This window comes from Rhinatrema bivittatum, chromosome 7 (genome assembly GCF_901001135.1).
Source record: "Rhinatrema bivittatum chromosome 7, aRhiBiv1.1, whole genome shotgun sequence".
NCBI lineage: Eukaryota > Metazoa > Chordata > Amphibia > Gymnophiona > Rhinatrematidae > Rhinatrema > Rhinatrema bivittatum.
The window spans coordinates 312,889,330-312,909,796 of NC_042621.1; the positions used below are offsets into that span (position 1 = coordinate 312,889,330).

The 20,467-nt window shown below is 42.7% G+C and overlaps 1 protein-coding gene across 2 annotated transcripts in view; it reads right to left on the minus strand.

Annotated features, from left to right (window-relative positions):
- EEF1AKMT2 (EEF1A lysine methyltransferase 2) overlaps positions 1 to 20,467 on the minus strand; it is an 86,123-nt gene that overhangs the window by 27,316 nt on the left and 38,340 nt on the right. For both annotated transcript variants that reach the window (XM_029610609.1, XM_029610610.1), the window contains one exon: positions 13,225 to 13,339. In XM_029610609.1, coding sequence (XP_029466469.1) covers positions 13,225 to 13,339 — 115 coding nt within the window. The remainder of the gene's footprint in view (positions 1 to 13,224; positions 13,340 to 20,467) is intronic.

Here is a 20,467-nt window from a genome sequence, read left to right on the forward strand (position 1 = left end):
TATACAAGTTGATGAAAATTAATGGTGAGATCAGTCTTTTTACAAAGTATATTTGAATAGTTTCAGGTGAGTTCATAGGCTTTTCTGAAGAGCCATGTTCTTAGGTCTTGTTTGAATTTCTTTTTTTCACTTGTTAGTCTTAGTGGATTAGGTAGTGAGAGACCGGCAATAGAAAAACTGATGATTTCTGATTTGGGTGAGATGAGCAGTATTCAGGTCTATCCAGTAAAGTGCGGCCGCGGTTAACCTGCTCCTAACCCGCGTTCTACTCACTTTCCGGCCGCGTTAGCCCTTCCTGCGATCCACAACCCCCTTTAACCTACCCTTACCGCGTCCTAAAATCCCCGGCAACCCCTTCCGCACGCGGCATGTACATTGCATGCAAACGAGCGAATTAGCTATTCCCTAGCATCCAGTAACCCGCGCCCCGACTATCGCTATTTTACCCTGCCGTTTTGCCGCGCGTTTAACCTGCTAACTTACCGCCTACCCTTACCCCTGCGTTAGAGGCAGGGGTAAGGGTAGGCGGCAAGCTTTCCCCCAGCCCCCGCTCACCTGCCCTGGCCGCATCCATGGATGCTGGTCTCCGGGGCAGCCCCAGGCCTCTCCCCTCCTCCCGAAGCAAAAAAAAAAAGCGAAAAAAAAAGTTGCAAGAAAGAGAGGGGAGAGGACGGGCAATCCTATGCTTGGCGACAGTGTAAAGCGACGAAGCGACTTACTTTTTGCAGCCCCCTCTGGACATCGTGGCTTCCCCCGTGCCAGTCCCCTCTCCCCTCCTCCCGAAGCAGGATGCGAAAAGCAGCCTTGCTCCGGGAGGAGGGAAGAAGGGACTGGCAGTGTAAAGCAGCGAAGCGACTTACTTTTTGCAGCCCCCTCCGGACATTGTGGCTTCCCCCGTGCCAGTCTCCTCTCCCCTCCTCCCGAAGCAGGGCATGAAAAGCAGCCTTGCTCCGGGAGGAGGGAAGAAGGGATTGGCAGTGTAAAGCAGCGAAGCGACTTACTTTTTGCAGCCCCCTCCGGACATCGGACGACCTCTCCTGACTCCAGCTGCTCGCGATAGGTGAGCTGCACTGTGTGTGCGGCAACCGTGGGTGCGCCGGGCACTAACGCAGCTCTTCCTACCGCTCGTTACTGGATAGACCTGTTTGTTGGAGAGTACTGAAAGAATGCCTTTGTTTTGGGATCTTAGGTCTCTTGTAGGATTGTAGAGTTATAAAGAAATTTGGGGAGGAGATGAATCAATATTATTGATGATATTGAAGATAACTGATAATACTTTGTATTGGATTTGGAAGGTTCTGGAAGCTATTGAAGATCTATCAGGATGGGAGTGATACGCTAACATTTTCTAGTTCCGGTGAGAATTCTGGCAGGGGTATTTTGAAGTAGTTGATAAGGTTTAATTAAGTTTGCATTAAGGCCTAGAAATAATGAATTGCAGTAGTCTAGATTAGAAAAAATTAGGATTTGTAATACTGTGCGGAAGTTCTGGAAGGTGAGTAAAAGTTTCAGATGGTGAAGCATTCTGAGTTTGGCGTAGCCAGATTTTATTATCTTCGAAATATGTTTTTTCATGTTGAGGTTTTCATCAATTTGGATTCCTAGGTCATGAACTTCATCAGCAGTTGATATATTGGCTATTTCTAAGTTTAGTATGGAAGGTTTTGGAGATCTTTTTCTTTTCTTAGCCAAATTATTTCAGTTTTGTTAGTGTTGAAAGTCAATTTAAGTAGAGAGAGCTCATTTTGGATAGATTTCATGTATTTGGTTAGGGTTGCAGTTGTTTTTTCAAAAGGAATGTAAAATTGAATATCATCAGCATATATAAATAATTTTATGTTTAAATTTGATAATAGAGTACAAATTGGAAGGAGATAAATGTTAAATAAAGTTGCTGATAGGGTTGATCTTTGCGGGACTCCTGTGTCAATTTTAAAGAGGTCTGAGGTTTGATAGCCTAATTTGACTTGGAAGGATTTTTTTTCTAGGAAGGAAGAAAACCAGGTGTATACTTTTCTGCCAATTCCAATATTCAGTAAAGGCCTGATTTTAAGTGTCCCACATGCGTAAGAAACAGAGGTTACGCACGAGGCTGGGCTTTGTGTGCACCACACGCATTTTAAAATGGGCCCAGCCGCGTGCATAACCCCTGTTACGCACACTGTGGGGATTATGAGCTTTGCTCCTGATAGCTGATAGACCATGTCAGGGGTTAACTCTATCAACACATCTAACTTCCCTTTTCTTGGGCCTACGCTGAGCGCAGCAAGCAAGATTGCCACATACTAACCGCCATAAGCTCTAGCCTGCAAAGACAGGAAACCTGTCTGCACGTAGACTTCCTCTTACACTTAGTCAGCTAGGTTAACACATTTCAACTGCCTCATGTCCAGTTTATGACCTCTTCCCTCTCGGCCTGAATACACTGCTCGCTTGCGCGTAGTCAGCAAAAGGCCAGGAAAAGACATTTATGGTAGAAACGCTGTAACAGCCAATAATGTGATGTATGCATTTGCAAGAGCAAATGATGTTATGGCACATCTGTATGCTATGTATTATGTACAATAAAAGGAGAGGCCCCCCCGGGGAGCCTCGGAGCACGCTTCACCACGAATCCTGCCTGATGTGTCTTCATTGCTGCAACATCTGGTGACACCTTCAGACGTGAAAAACCTCATACTCATTTGAGCTGGAAAAGCTCAGGTGCACCGCCTCAGCAAACTCGCTCCCACAGATGTAAGTATATTCCAGCAAGTTTGCTCCCACATTCGTGAGTATGGGAGGGCAACTGTCAGCTCAGCAGACATGTCATGCACAAGACTTGGCGCAAATAGTAAGAAATCATTTCTTGATTAACAAAGGAGAGGCTATTAACGTCAGGCTAGGAGATATAAAAAATCTGTTGAAAGAAATAAACAACAGATGTCCGTGGTATCCAAACGCTGTTTCTTTTGAGATCCAAGACTGGGTTAACTTAGGGAATGCTTTGCACACATCCCCGCGTGCCTCACTACAACATCTCTTACTTTGGCAAAAATGCACAGAAGCCATAGAATATCTGGGGCCACACACTCACAAGACACCGTCCCCACCTGAGGCTCTGGTGGCATCCTCAGAGTCTGTCTCAGGGAGAAAATCCCAGGAAATCCAAGAGCCTGAAATCCAAGAAACTAACTTTCCTCCACCTCCCCCTCCAACCCCCTCATCACCGACTTGTCCAGATGAATTACCATCTCAAAACACTGCTCCCAGTAATGATTTATGTGGTGCGGTCTGCATGGAGTTTCAACAAGAACAGGTGAAAGAAAATCTCACAGGGGAGGAATTATTAGAGGGGCTTCAAGCATTTCCCATCACGGAGGTACCTAATGCCCAGGGTGAGATTCAGTATCAGTGGTCAGCACTGCCTTACACTATTTTAACAGAAACAGACATTCATTCCACTTATACTCATGGGCTGTTAGAGGGAATTGCGAAAGGCTATAAATTAATTCCCCAAGATTGGAAAGATCTGGCACATATGATCCTTACCCCTGCTCAGTATGTGGTCTGGGACTCAGAATATCAAAGGGAAGCCCTCATAGCTGGCAATGCCATCGGAGGAGCATATATCCCTGATCAACTTTACGGGGTGGAACAATTTGCAACGCTGTAACAGCAAGCAGTGGGGACGCCTGCTGCTGCCTTTCCAGCGATCAATCGCTGTGTGACCAAAGCCTTTAAGCAGGTTCCTGATTCCGGTACAGCCACAAAATCATTTACAATGACTCGTCAGGCAGCCACAGAATCCTACTTACAATTTATAGAACAGCTGCAAAAAGCCATTCAGCGTCAGGTAGACAACCCAGAGGCGAGCGCTGACCTCCTAAAAAAATTAGCCTTTGACAGTGCAAATGCAGACTGTGGAAAAGCTTGGCAATCCATAGTCAGTACAATACACTACACTTTAGCAGACATGTAAAGTGTCTGCTAAAGTGATAAATTGCGTAATCAATGCTAAAATTGCATTGATTACGCAATTCATAAGTTCACTATATTATTCTTATTGTATCTATATGGTAGATTTGACAGGTCATCTCTACTACGTTAAATAGTTAAATTGTATATACATATTATATTATATTTATTATTACTATGTTAAATTGACATCCGGTTTTATTGTTCCTTATGTTCTACAGTTCTATGTAAAGCCCCCATCCGCTGTTGGGCAGTTCATCGTTTTATGTAAACCGGAGTGATTTGTAATTCCCACAAGAACTTCGGTATATAAAAATTAAAAATAAATAAATAAATAAATGTTAAAGGCTTGCATGAACATTAGTTATCACGCATTTCAAATGAATGCCCTGGCAGCTGCGTTGCACACAGGTCAATTTCAAAAGGTAAAAGGGACGTGTTTCAATTGCAAACAACCTGGTCATTTTGAACAGCAATGCCATGCCCCGGGAAGGGAAGCATACAAAGGAACTGATTCTTGCATGCACAGGGACGCGGGGTGAATTACCCCGCCCCTAGGAATGCAATTCTCTCAGTACCAGAAGAAAAAAAAAAACAAACTAGAAGCAGAATGTATTACAGAGCAGAAAGTAACTCCCAGGAAAACTATCTTTCCTGAAATTCTTTTTCTGACTTTTTCCTTGCCTTACTTTCATAAAGAGAAGTATAAAGACTGCGAGTGTCTTCTATAGTAAATTAAGGTTAACAGCCGGCCTTCTTTGAATTCTCTGTGAGCATCAAAAGTCCACAGATAATGATTTGAACTCTCTGCAAAAAGAAGGTAATGATGATTCCTTTGAAATCTCAGAGTATTGCAGTGCTCTGAAAATGAACATAATATTTTCAAGTTGATAATGCAGTTTATTAGTCCCTAAATTTCAAGTGTTTTATAGCATTTTAAAGCTAGTTTGATAATGTTTTACGTCCCAAGAATGGCCTTCATATTAATTTGTGAAGTATTTCTGCATGAATGAATTGTGTGGACGGAACGGAATGTGTTTACAAGCTGGTATGAGAACGGAAGTTTTTTTTCAGCTTCAGTTCTACAACAATTGCAGCAGTTTATTCAGCATAAAAAGACCGGAAAATCTCTAACATACTATTTGCATTATTTTATAAGAACACATGAAAACATGAGATGACTACAGGATTAGATTCTCAAGCGGCCATATCAGTTCTATGCTCCCGTCCTCCTTGGGAGAGTCAGGACTCAGAATTTAACCCTTGCATAAGCTACAGCACAAGGAAGCCTCTCTCTTATAGAAGTAAAAGATTTTCTTTTTCAAATTGTCCAGCATACTTAATGAATGTTAATCAGAAGTGATACTAGTTTATTTGCTATGTTTAGATTTAATTTCTGATTTCTTTTTGGAACGGAGTGGATGTTTAGCAGAGTTCTAAAATGAGATAATTTATTTTTATTTTTTTTTTCTACTTCCTTCCTATCCTATCTTGTTTAGTCTCACTGTTTTGCTTTCTGCCCTGTACTATGGCATTGTAAGAACAATTAGATTTAATTTCAGGCATTGTTTGATATTGACAAAGTACTTACTAGTGTTAAAAGTTTAGAACTTGAAAATGCTCAGTCAGTTAAGAGTTAACAGCAAAAATCAGTGGCTAGAGAGAGAAGAGGGGGGGTTGAGCTAATGTGGGTGAATGCTGAGACATGCTTTCTCTAGTGAGCTGAAAGAAAAAAATCTTAAGTTTCATTTTGTTTAAACACAGCAGGCAGTCTATGTAGGTTTAAAGCATGAAGCAAATGTAACGCTTGCATTGATTATGCAATTCAATAATTGAGATACTTATTTTATATGCATGTGTAATCTGTCCTTTATTTTTTTTTTTCATTTCCGTTTCGCAGAATTCCTGTTTCATTTCTGGCTGTTAGCTTTAAGTTGGTAAATTGTTTTTCATAAAGCATTCTACATTTAAATTTATTATATCACAGATACACGAAAGTTATAAGCAATTCTAAGCATCAGTTTTTTGGGGTTTTTTTTCAAAAGTTCTGCCTTCCCTGGAATGCAGAACAGCGTTTCTCAAATAAACAGAGGAGAGAACTTCATTCAATGAATTAATCTGTTAAGTTTAGAAACTGATTTCTGAAGAATTTAAAGATATTAAGAATAAAATAGTAATAGCCATAATTTAGCAAGAAAGTTTAATTTCTTTTACAGTGAATAAAAATTCTGTGTTTGCCAGTGCACATAATTTGCATTTTTACTGCAATTTTTGTTTTAGGACAAAGTAAGCTAAGATAGATTTTGTTACTGATATCTGAATCTGAAAGGACATTTTAACCACAGAGTTAAACTGTATCTTAGAAAAAAAAAAAAAAAGGGGAAGTTGCTTTAGCATGTGGTAAAAGGCAAAGCACTGCTTATAGGGAAGTACCTTTGTCAGTGCTGTGCGGCGAACGGAAGAAAAAAAAAGAAAAGAGTTACTTTTGTTTAAACGGTTTAAGTTCTACTCATTTAATAATTAACTGTTTGATGTTTCAGTTCTAATTATTCTAATTATTTAGTATTGCACATTACATTTCAGCTCAGAATATTATTGATTGAATTTATTCCAGGTTGACATCTATACAGTGATGATAGTGCATCCACTAGGAGGCACTGTGCTATTCTACCAGATGTACCATATTGTTTTTGTTATTTTAATAATTCTGTTGTATACTAGTTTTTGCCTGTCTTAAGGAAACTTCAGTTTTAAACTGATAATGGCCCTGCTACAGCAGCCATTCCTTTGCTGAATTTTGCCAACAATGGAACATTAAACACATATTTGGCATACCCTACAACTCCACCGGACAAGCAATTGTGGAACGAGCAAATCACAACTTAAGACAGCTCTTGACAAACACAAACAGAAAGCAGGGAATGCCATTGGACTTCCCCCTAAGCAGGACTGGCTGAACAAAGTATTGTTTACTTTAAACCATCTAAACATATCAAATTTAAATCAGACCACAGCCGTGGATAATCATTATGGGACAAGGGTTAGTCACCCACAGCCATCCGTTTTCTATAGAATGTTACCTAACCCTGTCTGGCATGGTCCCGTTCCTTTGTTAACATGGGGACGTGGATATGCTTCTGTGCTTGCCCACAGCTCCACTTTGGGTTCCGAGCCGTTGTATAAAACTGTGGAAAGATGGAATGGCATCAGGATCCACAGAACCTGATCCCAAACTTCTCCCTGAGCCTCCACAACCTTCAGAAGGACAGAGACCGGACCCCCGCAAACAGCAACACCACATGACCTGGGGACAGATCAAAGCCCTATCCCACCAATCTGCACAACTCTTGGAACAGCAAGGCCTTGAGAAAACTCCAGAGAACTTCTTATTAGCTGCCTTTTCTTGCCTGAATGCCAACTCATTAACAATTGTGTTCTGTACCCTCCTATTTAGTTTCATTTCTCCAGCTATGGCAATTTCTGAACAAGGACTCTGGCAGGACAACATGTACATCCTCGATGCACAGAACTTTTCACACCTGTTGAATTGAACAGACTGTTGGATCTGCACACACATGCCGACCCATACCCGCGGAGGACTAATGATGCATACCGTGCCATTTAATCATACAGGATGGTCTACTTACCCTTGGCCGAGAGGAAGGTATCCCCTTAACTCTCCAGTTGGTAATACCATACTACCCATCGGTAGCCATATTCAAGAGACTGCTGCATTGTGTTGGGAGTATGATCCAGGGGATGGGGAAGGGCTTCAGGTGGGAAAATATCCATATTGTAGCCGAACCATTATATTACAAAAAACCATGAAAAGATCATACTATAATGTAGAAGCATACCCACAAAATATCACAGAAAACTTGCATAGCTTTACCCACTATATGTGCAATTGGCTGATCTCAGGATGTTCAGTGGGAGAAACAAAAAGGTGTGAAAGAGGAGAAAAATTCTCAGACAGGACATCAATATCTCCCTGGGACTGGTTATGGTCCTGGCTTCCTGATATCGGTGGTCTCAAACAAATCATTCCTATTGTAATACTTGTAATTGTCTTGCTTATTTGCTTGTGCTGCTGCATCCAGTGCATACCCAATCTCGTGTCCATGCTGAAACCTCGCTTTCCACCTGGATATAAAGATGTCTTGTATGCTGCTTAATGAGGAATCATGAGCCCTGCAGTAGTTGGCACACCACGCTGCATAAGCTCTAGGTGATGTGGGGAATCAAGAGCTTTGCGGTAGCGGGCACACCACGCCGACTCAGCCCTTCTCTCCACATCTCCCCTTCCCTATCTCCAGCCTATACTCAAAGCACAGCAAGTTCCAGTATGGGACTCAAGCATGGATACAGAGATATTCTTTATGCTGCTTAAATAAAAACAGAAGGGTGAGATGTGGGGATTATGAGCTTTGCTCCTGATAGAGTTAACCCCTGACTTGGTCTATCAGCTATCAACACATCTAACTTCCCTTTTCTCCGGCCTACGCTGAGCGCAGCAAGCAAGATTGCCACATACCAACCGCCATAAGCTCTAGCCTGCAAAGACAGGAAACCTGTCTGCACGTAGACTTCCTCTTACACTTAGTCAGCTAGGTTAACACATTTCAACTGCCTCATGTCCAGTTTATGACCTCTTCCCTCCCGGCCTGAATACACTGCTCGCTTGCGCGTACTCAGCAAAAGAAAAAGAACACAGAATCACTACTAGCCACGCTAGCTGACACCATTATCTTCAATCTGGAGAAAGGCCAACCTTGCCTTCTCGCACTCCTGGATCTGTCAGCAGCGTTCGACACTGTGAATCATTCTAGCTTACTACAACGACTCACAGACATCGGCATCACAGGAGCAGCTTTCAACTGGTTTAAATCCTTCCTTGAGAACAGAACATACAGAGTCAAAATAAACAACAAGGAATCTCATCCCATCCAAGCCAAAATGGGGGTACCACAAGGATCCTCACTCTCCCCCACCCTTTTCAACATTTATCTTCTCCCACTCTGTCACCTCCTCACTAACCTCAAGCTTACCCATTTCCTATACGCGGATGACATTCAAATTATAATCCCTATAACAGACACCTTACACAAGACCATGGCCTACTGGAATAAATGCCTCTCAACCATCAACGAGCTTCTAACCAGCCTCAACCTGGTTCTAAACACCAATAAAACGGAGATCCTTATAATAGCACCGGAAAAATCTACCCTGACTACCTCCAGCAACTCTCCAAACACCTCAGGATACTCCACCTCACCGCAAGTCAGAGATCTGGGTGTAATTCTAGACGACAGATTCAGCCTCAATAAATTCATTAACAACACCACCAAAGAATGCTTCTTTAAATTACAAGTTTTAAAGAAAATAAAGCCACTTCTACGCTACAGAGATTTCCGCACAGTGCTCCAGGCCATCATTCTCCCGAAACTGGATTATTGCAATTCACTTCTGCTGGGACTCCCCGCATGCTCTACCAAACCTCTCCAGATGGTCCTAAATGCCACAGCAAGAATTCTCACCAACGCTAAAAAAAAAGACCACATCACCCCAATCCTCCAGCACCTCCACTGGCTCCCCATTAAATACAGGATACAGTTCAAAAGCAGCATGATGATTCATAAGGCCCTACATAACATATCCCCACTCAACTTAACCTTCAAGCTACAAATTCATACTTCGGATAAGCCGACTAGAAGAGCATACCAAAACAGATTGATTACCCAGCCTGCAAAATCCTCCCTGAGAAAACGCGCTCTATCAACTGCGGGCCCATCTCTCTGGAATTCTCTACCACCAGACCTCCGCCTTGAGCCGTGCCATATTACCTTTAAGGCAAAACTCAAGACTTGGCTCTTCCTGCAAGCATTCCCTGAGAGCTAAGAACTAGAAGATTTAACAACCCTGTCCTTTGGTTTTAATGTACGGTTTTTCTGCCTTATTTAATCAAGACTATCTATTGCCTATTTATTTACTTAAAGTGAGCTTAGTTTTGTTTTTTCCTATTTATTTAGATCAACTGTTCTTACTTGTTCCAAGATTTGTTCCATGTAAACTGCCCCCCGGCAGTAGTTCTTCTGTTAATTGTGAACCGGAGTGATATGTATTGTATACAGGAACTCCCGGTATATAAAAACTATAAATAAATAAATAAATAAATAAAAGGCCAGGAAAAGACATTTATGGTAGAAACGCTGTAACAGCCAATAATGTGATGTATGCATTTGCAAGAGCAAATGATGTTATGGCACATCTGTATGCTATGTATTATGTTCAATAAAAGGAGAGGCCCCCCCGGGAGCTTCGGAGCACGCTTCACCACGAATCCTGCCTGATGTGTCTTCATTGCCGCAACACACACAAGAGCTGGGCCTCGGTAAAGGGGTGGTCTGGGGGCGGGGTGGGGCTGTAGGTGCCTGGTATAGCGAGCATTTGCCGAGTTGCCGGCGCGCCAACTTGCTACTGTTCCTTTGGAGAAGCAAAAGGTAATTTAAAAAAAAAAAGGGGGTACCTAGAGTAGGGATAGGGGTGGGTAGGAGAGGGGAAGGGAGCAGGGAAGTTCCCTCCTAGTCTGCTCCTTAATTGGAGCGGACTGGGAGGAATTGGGGAAGACTGACGATGCGTTGCCACACGATTTTTGCATAACTCTGCTCCCCCCCTTGCGCACGCTGCCCGCGATTTTATAACATGCGTACATTGGTGCGCACGTTATAAAATTGTGTGTCCATGTGTGCGCGCGCATTTTTTTTAAATCTTCTCCTAATTGACTGCAAAGAAGATCATGGTCAACAGTATCAAATGCTGCTTTTAGGTCAAGAAGAATTAGAATAAAAGATTCATTATTAACAAAACCTTTTAGAATTTTTTCAGATAATGAAATTAGTAATTTTTCTGTTGAACAGTTTTTCCTGAAGCCAACTTGTTTTCATCAAGTAAGTTTTCTAGTTGGATTAAATCTGCTTTTTCTTACATTTTTGCAATGAAAGGCAAGTTATTGTTCAATGTTATTGTTCAATGTTCCATGTAAAAAAAACCCCGGTCTAACCTCCCAGACCAGGGCAACCTTTTCGTTACTTGTAAACCGGATTGATTTGTATTGTATACAGGAATTCCGGTATATAAAAATTAAAAATAAAAAAAAAATAAAAAAATAAAGTTTGATATAGGTCTGTAATTATCCCAGTCATCTGTTTTATCAGTTTGTTTTTGAGGGTAGGTTTACCAATAGCTTGCTTGAAACAAATGTCGAAAGATGTCCATCTTGGTTGAGTCGTATTATTTTCAGATTTGAAAAATTTTTGCTGGATTGGAAATTAGATGTGAGAGAGTTTATTTTTTGTAGTAAGAAGTTTGCATATTCATTGCAAGATTCTTTAGTAAATTCATAAGAGTTAGATGAAGTTGATGAAAGATCTTTGATGAGGTTTCGTACAGTTTTGAAGAGGAGTTAGGAATTGAAGATAACATTGTGTATTTGGTTTGCATAATATTGTTTTTTTGTTTTGTTAATTAGTTCACGGTATTTGTTTAGTTGAGTTCTGTAAATATTTAGGTGTTCAGTAGATGGATTTTTTCTCCATTGTTTCTCATGTTTTCTAAGAAGCTGTTTGCTTCATCGTAGATCTTCATTGTACCAAGGTTTATTTGTTTCTGAATTATATTTATTTATTTTGATCTATTTTATTTATTCAGGGCAAAGGTCTTTTGCTGTTTCATTTATTATTTTTTGCTAAAGGTCTAGAGGTGAAGAGGAGTTTTCTAAGTCTAATTCAGATAGTTTGTTTTTTTTATGTGTCCTTCAATAGTTTCATAGTCTATTTTTTTCTTGTATTTGATGGTTTTCAAGTTTTTTGAAAATGATAGTTGAGAAGACTGTAATGTAATACCAGCTTTAATCAGCTGGTGATCAGACCAAGGAATAGTTTTGTGAGATAATGAAATTTGGCATTTATTTTGCATAATTAAGTCAAGAATGTGACTAGCTTTATGTGTTGGTTTAGTTACAAATTGATTCCCATCAATAGCTTCCATTGTATCAAGGAAGATTTCGCATGAATTTGTTTTTTGTGAGTTGTCAACATTGTTTGTTTAGATTTTTTATATTCCATTTTTTGACACTTCAAAGTGTACATCAAAGTGGATTACATTCATCATAGTGTGTAATTTTCACAGGCAACATATCAAGGTGGCACCCAGTATAATTGGGACTATTTCAGTATTTTGTACATTTTGAATGCTGATCTTTTGCCTTTAATTTTTCAGCCACCTCTTTAGAGAAACATCAATTTCCTTTTATTCACTTTTCCTACATAAATGTTTGTTGCCTTTGCTCTAGCTCCTTTTAATTTAGCCCACTACTTTTCCTCTTCTTCCATATCCTCCCAGCCTTCTAGCTCCTACTCAAGGTACTTCACCATTTTAACAAATTCTGTATTTCTGAAATCCAAGACTTTGATCTTCGTGGGATTTGATATAGATTTAGTGCAGGCTGGAGAAAGGCAGATCATCCGCCAGAGGCCAGGCATTGAGTCCCTAATATTGCAAAAATACTGACATGCCTGCAGGATCCCATCCATATGCACATGTGCTACAGCTATTCCAGAATGCCTAACTTTCAACCTGCCCAGTTTCTGATAAGATTGTTTGCAACTAGCTCAGGAGATATAATCAACCTGCTAATATAGCATGCAACTTTGATGAATGAAGCAGGAAGTCCAATGACCAGAAGGCAAAGGGATGTAGCAGGAGGAATCAGGCCAGATCTCAATTATGTAATTATTTATGTATTTGAAAACATTTATATTTCACTGACCTTAAGTTCAGTTATCCTAAGTGGATTACGTCAGTAATTCTATCTAAACAAGGATTAAATACATCTCCAGTCTGAACGTTTATGGTAGAAAACTGTCTGATTATCCATCTCCGGTGATGATTTATTTTGCTGATACCTGCCTGGAGGGCCACATACTTATAACTGTGTGGGCTGTAAATGAAATTAAATAAATCAGATAAATGAAAGTTCCCTATAAACAGCACTAGCCCTCTGTGTGCCATCCTCTGGATGTTCTTTCATCAAGATAAACTTCCTCTTGAATATTACACCAATTCCTCCCTTCCTTTGTTCCTTGAACACAGGAAATAACCAGCTACTACTGATCAGGAAGTAAGGGGTCTCCAGGTATTTTCATTGAGCAGAAACTGATCATTACAAGTAACTAGCTTCCAAATTGTTCCATACTGAAAACTACTGACCAGTTCAAGAAGAAACACGCCATTTCCAGTTCCAATGTCTAGAATGGAGGAATCCTGTGGAATCTTCTGCTTCTTCATCCATTTAATTAATCGATTCATACTCTCTTCCCCAAACCTATCAGTAACCAACAGAAAGAGAAACACTAATCAATAACTCCTAACCCAGGAAAGGAGAGAGAGAAAAACATTTCAATCACTAAGCCTAAGGGGAGAGAGAGAGAAAAATGCTGATCACTGACCCATTACCCCAGAGATAATGAGAAACACTGATCACTAACCCCTAAATCTGGAGGGAAAAGAAAGAAAAAAACAGTGATCACTATCCCTTAACCCAAAAGAGAGAAAGGAAGAGAAACACTGATCAATAACCTCTAACTTGAGTGATAGAGAGAGAAATAATCACTGATCCATAACCCCTAACCTCAGGGAGAGAGAGAAACACTGATCCATAACCACTATCCTCAGCCAGAGAGAGAAACACTGATCCATAACCCCAAACCTCAGGGAGAGAGAGAAACACTAATCCATAACCCCTAACCTCAGGGAGAGAGAGAAACACTGATCCATAACCCCTATCGTCAGGGAGAGAGAGAAACACTGATCCATAACCCCTATCATCAGGGAGAGAGAGAAACACTGATCCATAACCCCAAACCTCAGGGAGAGAGAGAAACACTGATCCATAACCCCAAACCTCAGGGAGAGAGAGAAACACTGATCCATAACCCCAAACCTCAGGGAGAGAAACACTGATCCATAACCCCAAACCTCAGGGAGAGAGAGAAACACTGATCCATAACCCCTATCATCAGGGAGTGAGAGAAACACTGATCCATAACCCCTATCCTCAGCCAGAGAGAGAAACACTGATCCATAACCCCAAACCTCAGGGAGAGAGAGAAACACTGATCCATAACCCCAAACCTCAGGGAGAGAGAGAAACACTGATCCATAACCCCTATCGTCAGGGAGAGAGAGAAACACTGATCCATAACCCCTATCGTCAGGGAGAGAGAGAAACACTGATCCATAACCCCTATCATCAGGGAGAGAGAGAAACACTGATCCATAACCCCTATCCTCAGGGAGAGAGAGAAACACTGATCCATAACCCCTAACCTCAGGGAGAGAGAGAAACACTGATCCATAACCCCTAACCTCAGGGAGAGAGAGAAACACTGATCCATAACCCCTATCGTCAGGGAGAGAGAGAAACACTGATCCATAACCCCTATCCTCAGGGAGAGAGAGAGAAACACTGATCTATAACCCCTATCCTCAGGGAGAGAGAGAAACACTGATCCATAACCCCTATCCTCAGGGAGAGAGAGAAACACTGATCCATAACCCCTATCCTCAGGGAGAGAGAGAGAGAGAAACACTGATCCATAACCCCTATCCTCAGGGAGAGAGAGAAACACTGATCCATAACCCCTAACGTCAGGGAGAGAGAGAGAAACACTGATCTATAACCCCTATCCTCAGGGAGAGAGAGAAACACTGATCCATAACCCCTATCATCAGGGAGAGAGAGACAAACACTGATCCATAACCCCTAACATCAGGGAGAGAGAGAAACACTGATCCATAACCCCTATCGTCACGGAGAGAGAGAGAAACACTGATCCATAACCCCTATCCTCAGGGAGAGAGAGAAACACTGATCCATAACCCCTATCCTCAGGGAGAGAGAGAAACACTGACCAATAACCCCAAACCTCAGGGAGAGAGAGACAAACACTGATCCATAACCCCTATCCTCAGGGAGAGAGAGAAACACTGATTCATAACCCCTATCCTCAGGGAGAGAGAGAAACACTGATCCATAACCCCAAACCTCAGGGAGAGAGAGACAAACACTGATCCCTAACCCCTATCCTCAGGGAGAGAGACAAACACTGATCCATAACCTCTGGCATCACGGAGAGAGAGAAACACTGATCCGTAACCCCTATCCTCAGGGAGAGAGAGACAAACACTGATCCATAACCCCGATCCTCAGGGAGAGAGAGACAAACACTGATCCATAACCCCTATCCTCAGGGAGAGAGAGACAAACACTGATCCATAACCCCTATCCTCAGGGAGAGAGAGACAAACACTGATCCATAACCCCTATCCTCAGGGAGAGAGAGACAAACACTGATCCATAACCCCTATTCTCAGGGAGAGAGAGACAAACACTGATCCATAACCCCTATCCTCAGGGAGAGAGACAAACACTGATCCCTAACCCCTATCCCTCAGGGAGAGAGACAAACACTGATCCGTAACCCCTATCCTCAGGGAGAGAAACAAACAGTGATCCATAACCCCTATCGTCAGAGAGAGAGAGAGTGAGAAACACTGATCCATAACCCCTAGCATCAGGGAGAGAGAGAAACACTGATCCCTAACCCCTGGCATCAGGGAGAGAGAGAAACACTGATCCGTAACCCCTATCCTCAGGGAGAGAGAGAAACACTGATCCATAACCCCTATCCTCAGGGAGAGAGACAAACAGTGATCCATAACCCCTATCGTCAGAGAGAGAGAGAAACACTGATCCATAACCCCTATCCTCAGGGAGAGAGACAAACAGTGATCCATAACCCCTATCGTCAGAGAGAGAGAGAAACACTGATCCATAACCCCTAGCATCAGGGAGAGAGAGAAACACTGATCCATAACCCCTATCGTCAGAGAGAGAGAGAGAGAAACACTGATCCATAACCCCTATCCTCAGGGAGAGAGTTGAGCGAGAGAAACACTGATCCATAACCCCTGGCATCAGGGAGAGAGAGAAACACTGATCCGTAACCCCTAGCATCAGGGAGAGAGAGAAACACTGATCCATAACCCCAAACCTCAGGGAGAGAGAGAAACACTGATCCATAACCCCAAACCTCAGGGAGAGAGAGAAACACTGATCCATAACCCCTATCATCAGGGAGAGAGAGAAACACTGATCCATAACCCCTATCCTCAGCCAGAGAGAGAAACACTGATCCATAACCCCAAACCTCAGGGAGAGAGAGAAACACTGATCCATAACCCCAAACCTCAGGGAGAGAGAGAAACACTGATCCATAACCCCTAACCTCAGGGAGAGAGAGAAACACTGATCCATAACCCCTATCGTCAGGGAGAGAGAGAAACACTGATCCATAACCCCTATCATCATGGAGAGAGAGAAACACTGATCCATATCCTCTATCCTCAGGGAGAGAGAGAAACACTGATCCATAACCCCTAACCTCAGGGAGAGAGAGAAACACTGATCCATAACCCCTATCGTCAGGGAGAGAGAGAAACACTGATCCATAACACCTATCCTCAGGGAGAGAGAGAAACACTGATCCATAACCCCTATCCTCAGGGAGAGAGAGAGAGAGAAACACTGATCCATAACCCCTATCCTCAGGGAGAGAGAGAAACACTGATCCATAACCCCTAACGTCAGGGAGAGAGAGAAACACTGATCTATAACCCCTATCCTCAGGGAGAGAGAGAAACACTGATCCATAACCCCTATCGTCAGGGAGAGAGAGACAAACACTTATCCATAACCCCTAACATCAGGGAGAGAGAGAAACACTGATCCATAACCCCTATTGTCATGGAGAGAGAGAGAAACACTGATCCATAACCCCTATCCTCAGGGAGAGAGAGAAACACTGATCCATAACCCCTATCGTCAGGGAGAGAGAGAAACACTGATCCATAACCCCTATCATCAGGGAGAGAGAGAAACACTGATCCATAACCCCAAACCTCAGGGAGAGAGAGAAACACTGATCCATAACCCCAAACCTCAGGGAGAGAGAGAAACACTGATCCATAACCCCAAACCTCAGGGAGAGAGAGAAACACTGATCCATAACCCCAAACCTCAGGGAGAGAGAGAAACACTGATCCATAACCCCTATCATCAGGGAGAGAGAGAAACACTGATCCATAACCCCTATCCTCAGCCAGAGAGAGAAACACTGATCCATAACCCCAAACCTCAGGGAGAGAGAGAAACACTGATCCATAACCCCAAACCTCAGGGAGAGAGAGAAACACTGATCCATAACCCCTAACCTCAGGGAGAGAGAGAAACACTGATCCATAACCCCTATCGTCAGGGAGAGAGAGAAACACTGATCCATAACCCCTATCATCAGGGAGAGAGAGAAACACTGATCCATAACCCCTATCCTCAGGGAGAGAGAGAAACACTGATCCATAACCCCTATCCTAAGGGAGAGAGAGAAACACTGATCCATAACCCCTATCGTCAGGGAGAGACAGAAACACTGATCCATAACCCCTATCCTCAGGGAGAGAGAGAAACACTGATCCATAACCCCTATCCTCAGGGAGAGAGAGAGAGAGAAACACTGATCCATAACCCCTATCCTCAGGGAGAGAGAGAGAGAGAAACACTGATCCATAACCCCTATCCTCAGGGAGAGAGAGAAACACTGATCCATAACCCCTAACGTCAGGGAGAGAGAGAAACACTGATCTATAACCCCTATCCTCAGGGAGAGAGAGAAACACTGATCCATAACCCCTATCGTCAGGGAGAGAGAGACAAACACTGATCCATAACCCCTAACAACAGGGAGAGAGAGAAACACTGATCCATAACCCCTATCGTCACGGAGAGAGAGAGAAACACTGATCCATAACCCCTATCCTCAGGGAGAGAGAGAAACACTGATCCATAACCCCTATCCTCAGGGAGAGAGAGAAACACTGATCCATAACCCCAAACCTCAGGGAGAGAGAGACAAACACTGATCCCTAACCCCTATCCTCAGGGAGAGAGACAAACACTGATCCATAACCCCTGGCATCACGGAGAGAGAGAAACACTGATCCGTAACCCCTATCCTCAGGGAGAGAGAGACAAACACTGATCCATAACCCCTATCCTCAGGGAGAGAGAGACAAACACTGATCCATAACCCCTATCCTCAGGGAGAGAGAGACAAACACTGATCCATAACCCCTATCCTCAGGGAGAGAGAGACAAACACTGATCCATAACCCCTATCCTCAGGGAGAGAGAGACAAACACTGATCCATAACCCCTATCCTCAGGGAGAGAGAGACAAACACTGATCCATAACCCCTATTCTCAGGGAGAGAGAGACAAACACTGATCCATAACCCCTATCCTCAGGGAAAGAGACAAACACTGATCCATAACCCCTATCCCTCAGGGAGAGAGACAAACACATCCATAACCCCTATCCTCAGGGAGAGAAACAAACACTGATCCATAACCCCTAGCATCAGGGAGAGAGAGAAACACTGATCCATAACCCCTGGCATCAGGGAGAGAGAGAAACACTGATCCGTAACCCCTATCCTCAGGGAGAGAGAGAAACACTGATCCATAACCCCTATCCTCAGGGAGAGAGACAAACAGTGATCCATAACCCCTATCGTCAGAGAGAGAGAGAAACACTGATCCATAACCCCTATCCTCAGGGAGAGAGAGAGAGAAACACTGATCCATAACCCCTAGCATCAGGGAGAGAGAGAAACACTGATCCATAACCCCTAGCATCAGGGAGAGAGAGAGAAACAATGATCCATAACCCCTATCGTCAGGGAGAGAGAGAAACACTGATCCATAACCCCTATCCTCAGGGAGAGAGAAACACTGATCCGTAACCCCTAGCATCAGGGAGAGAGAGAAACACTGATCCATAACCCCTATCGTCAGAGAGAGAGAGAGAGAAACACTGATCCATAACCCCTGGCATCAGGGAGAGAGAGAGAAACACTGATCCGTAACCCCTAGCATCAGGGAGAGAGAGAAACACTGATCCATAACCCCTAGCATCAGGGAGAGAGAGAGAAAAACTGATCCATAACCCCTAGCATCAGGGAGAGAGAAAGAAACAATGATCCATAACCCCTATCATCAGGGAGAGAGAGAAACACTGATCCATAACCCCTATCATCAGGGAGAGAGAGAAACACTGATCCGTAACCCCTAGCATCAGGGAGAGAGAGAAACACTGATCCATAACCCCTATCGTCAGAGAGAGTGTGTTAGGGAGGCCTTAGGAGGCTTTGCATTCTATTAGGGAGCAGTAGGAGAGCCGTCCCATTTGAGGGGAATGTGTGTCCTTAGACCACGGCACGACTGCAGAGACTCCAAGGCGGTACCGAGGCAGGCGAGACGTGACCAAGCATGGGTGGAAACTGAAGGTCCAACCTCTCCACCAGACCTACACACTTCAGGACCGGAGAGTTGCCAATGTAACCCCAATTTTTAAAAAGGGCTCCAGGGGCGATCCTGGAAACTATAGACCGGTTAGCCTGACTTCAGTGCCAGAAAAAATAGCGGAAAATATTCTAAAGATCAAAATCACAGAACATATAGAAAGACATGGTTTAATGGAAAACAGTCAACATGGATTTACTCATGGGAAGTCTTGCCTCACAAATCTGCTTCATTTTTTTGAAGGAGTTAATAAACATGTGGATAAAGGTGAAACAGTAGATGTAATGTATTTGGATTTTCAGAAGGCGTTTGACAAACTTCCTCACGAGAGGCTTCTAAGAAAACTGAAAAGTCTTGGGATAGGAGACAATGTCCTTTTGTGGATTACAAACTGGCTAAAAGACAGGAAACAGAGAGTAGGATTAAATGGACAATTTTCTCAGTGGAAGGGAGTGGACAAGTGGAATGCCTCAGGGATCTGAATTGGGACCCGTGCTTTTCAATATATTTATAAATGATCTGGAAAGAAATACGACGAGTGAGATAATCAAATTTGCAGATGATACAAAATTGTTCAGAGTAATTAAATCATAAGCAGATTGTGATAAATTGCAGGAAGACCTTGTGAGACTGGAAAATTGGGCATTCAAATGGCAGATGAAATTTAATGTGGATAAGTGCAAGGTGATGCATATAGGGAAAAATAACCCATGCCATAGTTACAAAATGTTAAATTCCATATTAGGAGCTACCACCCAAGAAAGAGATCTAGGCGTCATAGTGGATAACACATTTAAATCATCAGTTCAGTGTGCTGCGGCAGTCAAAAAAGCAAACTTTATGTTGGGAATTATTAGAAAGGGAATGGTGAATAAAATGGAAAATGTCATAATTCCTCTGTATCGCTCTATGGTGAGACCGCACCTTGAATAATATGATAGAGGTCTTTAAAATCATGAGACGTCTAGAACAAGATAATGTGAATCAGTTATTTACTCTTTCAGATAATAGAAAGACTAGAGGGCACTCCAT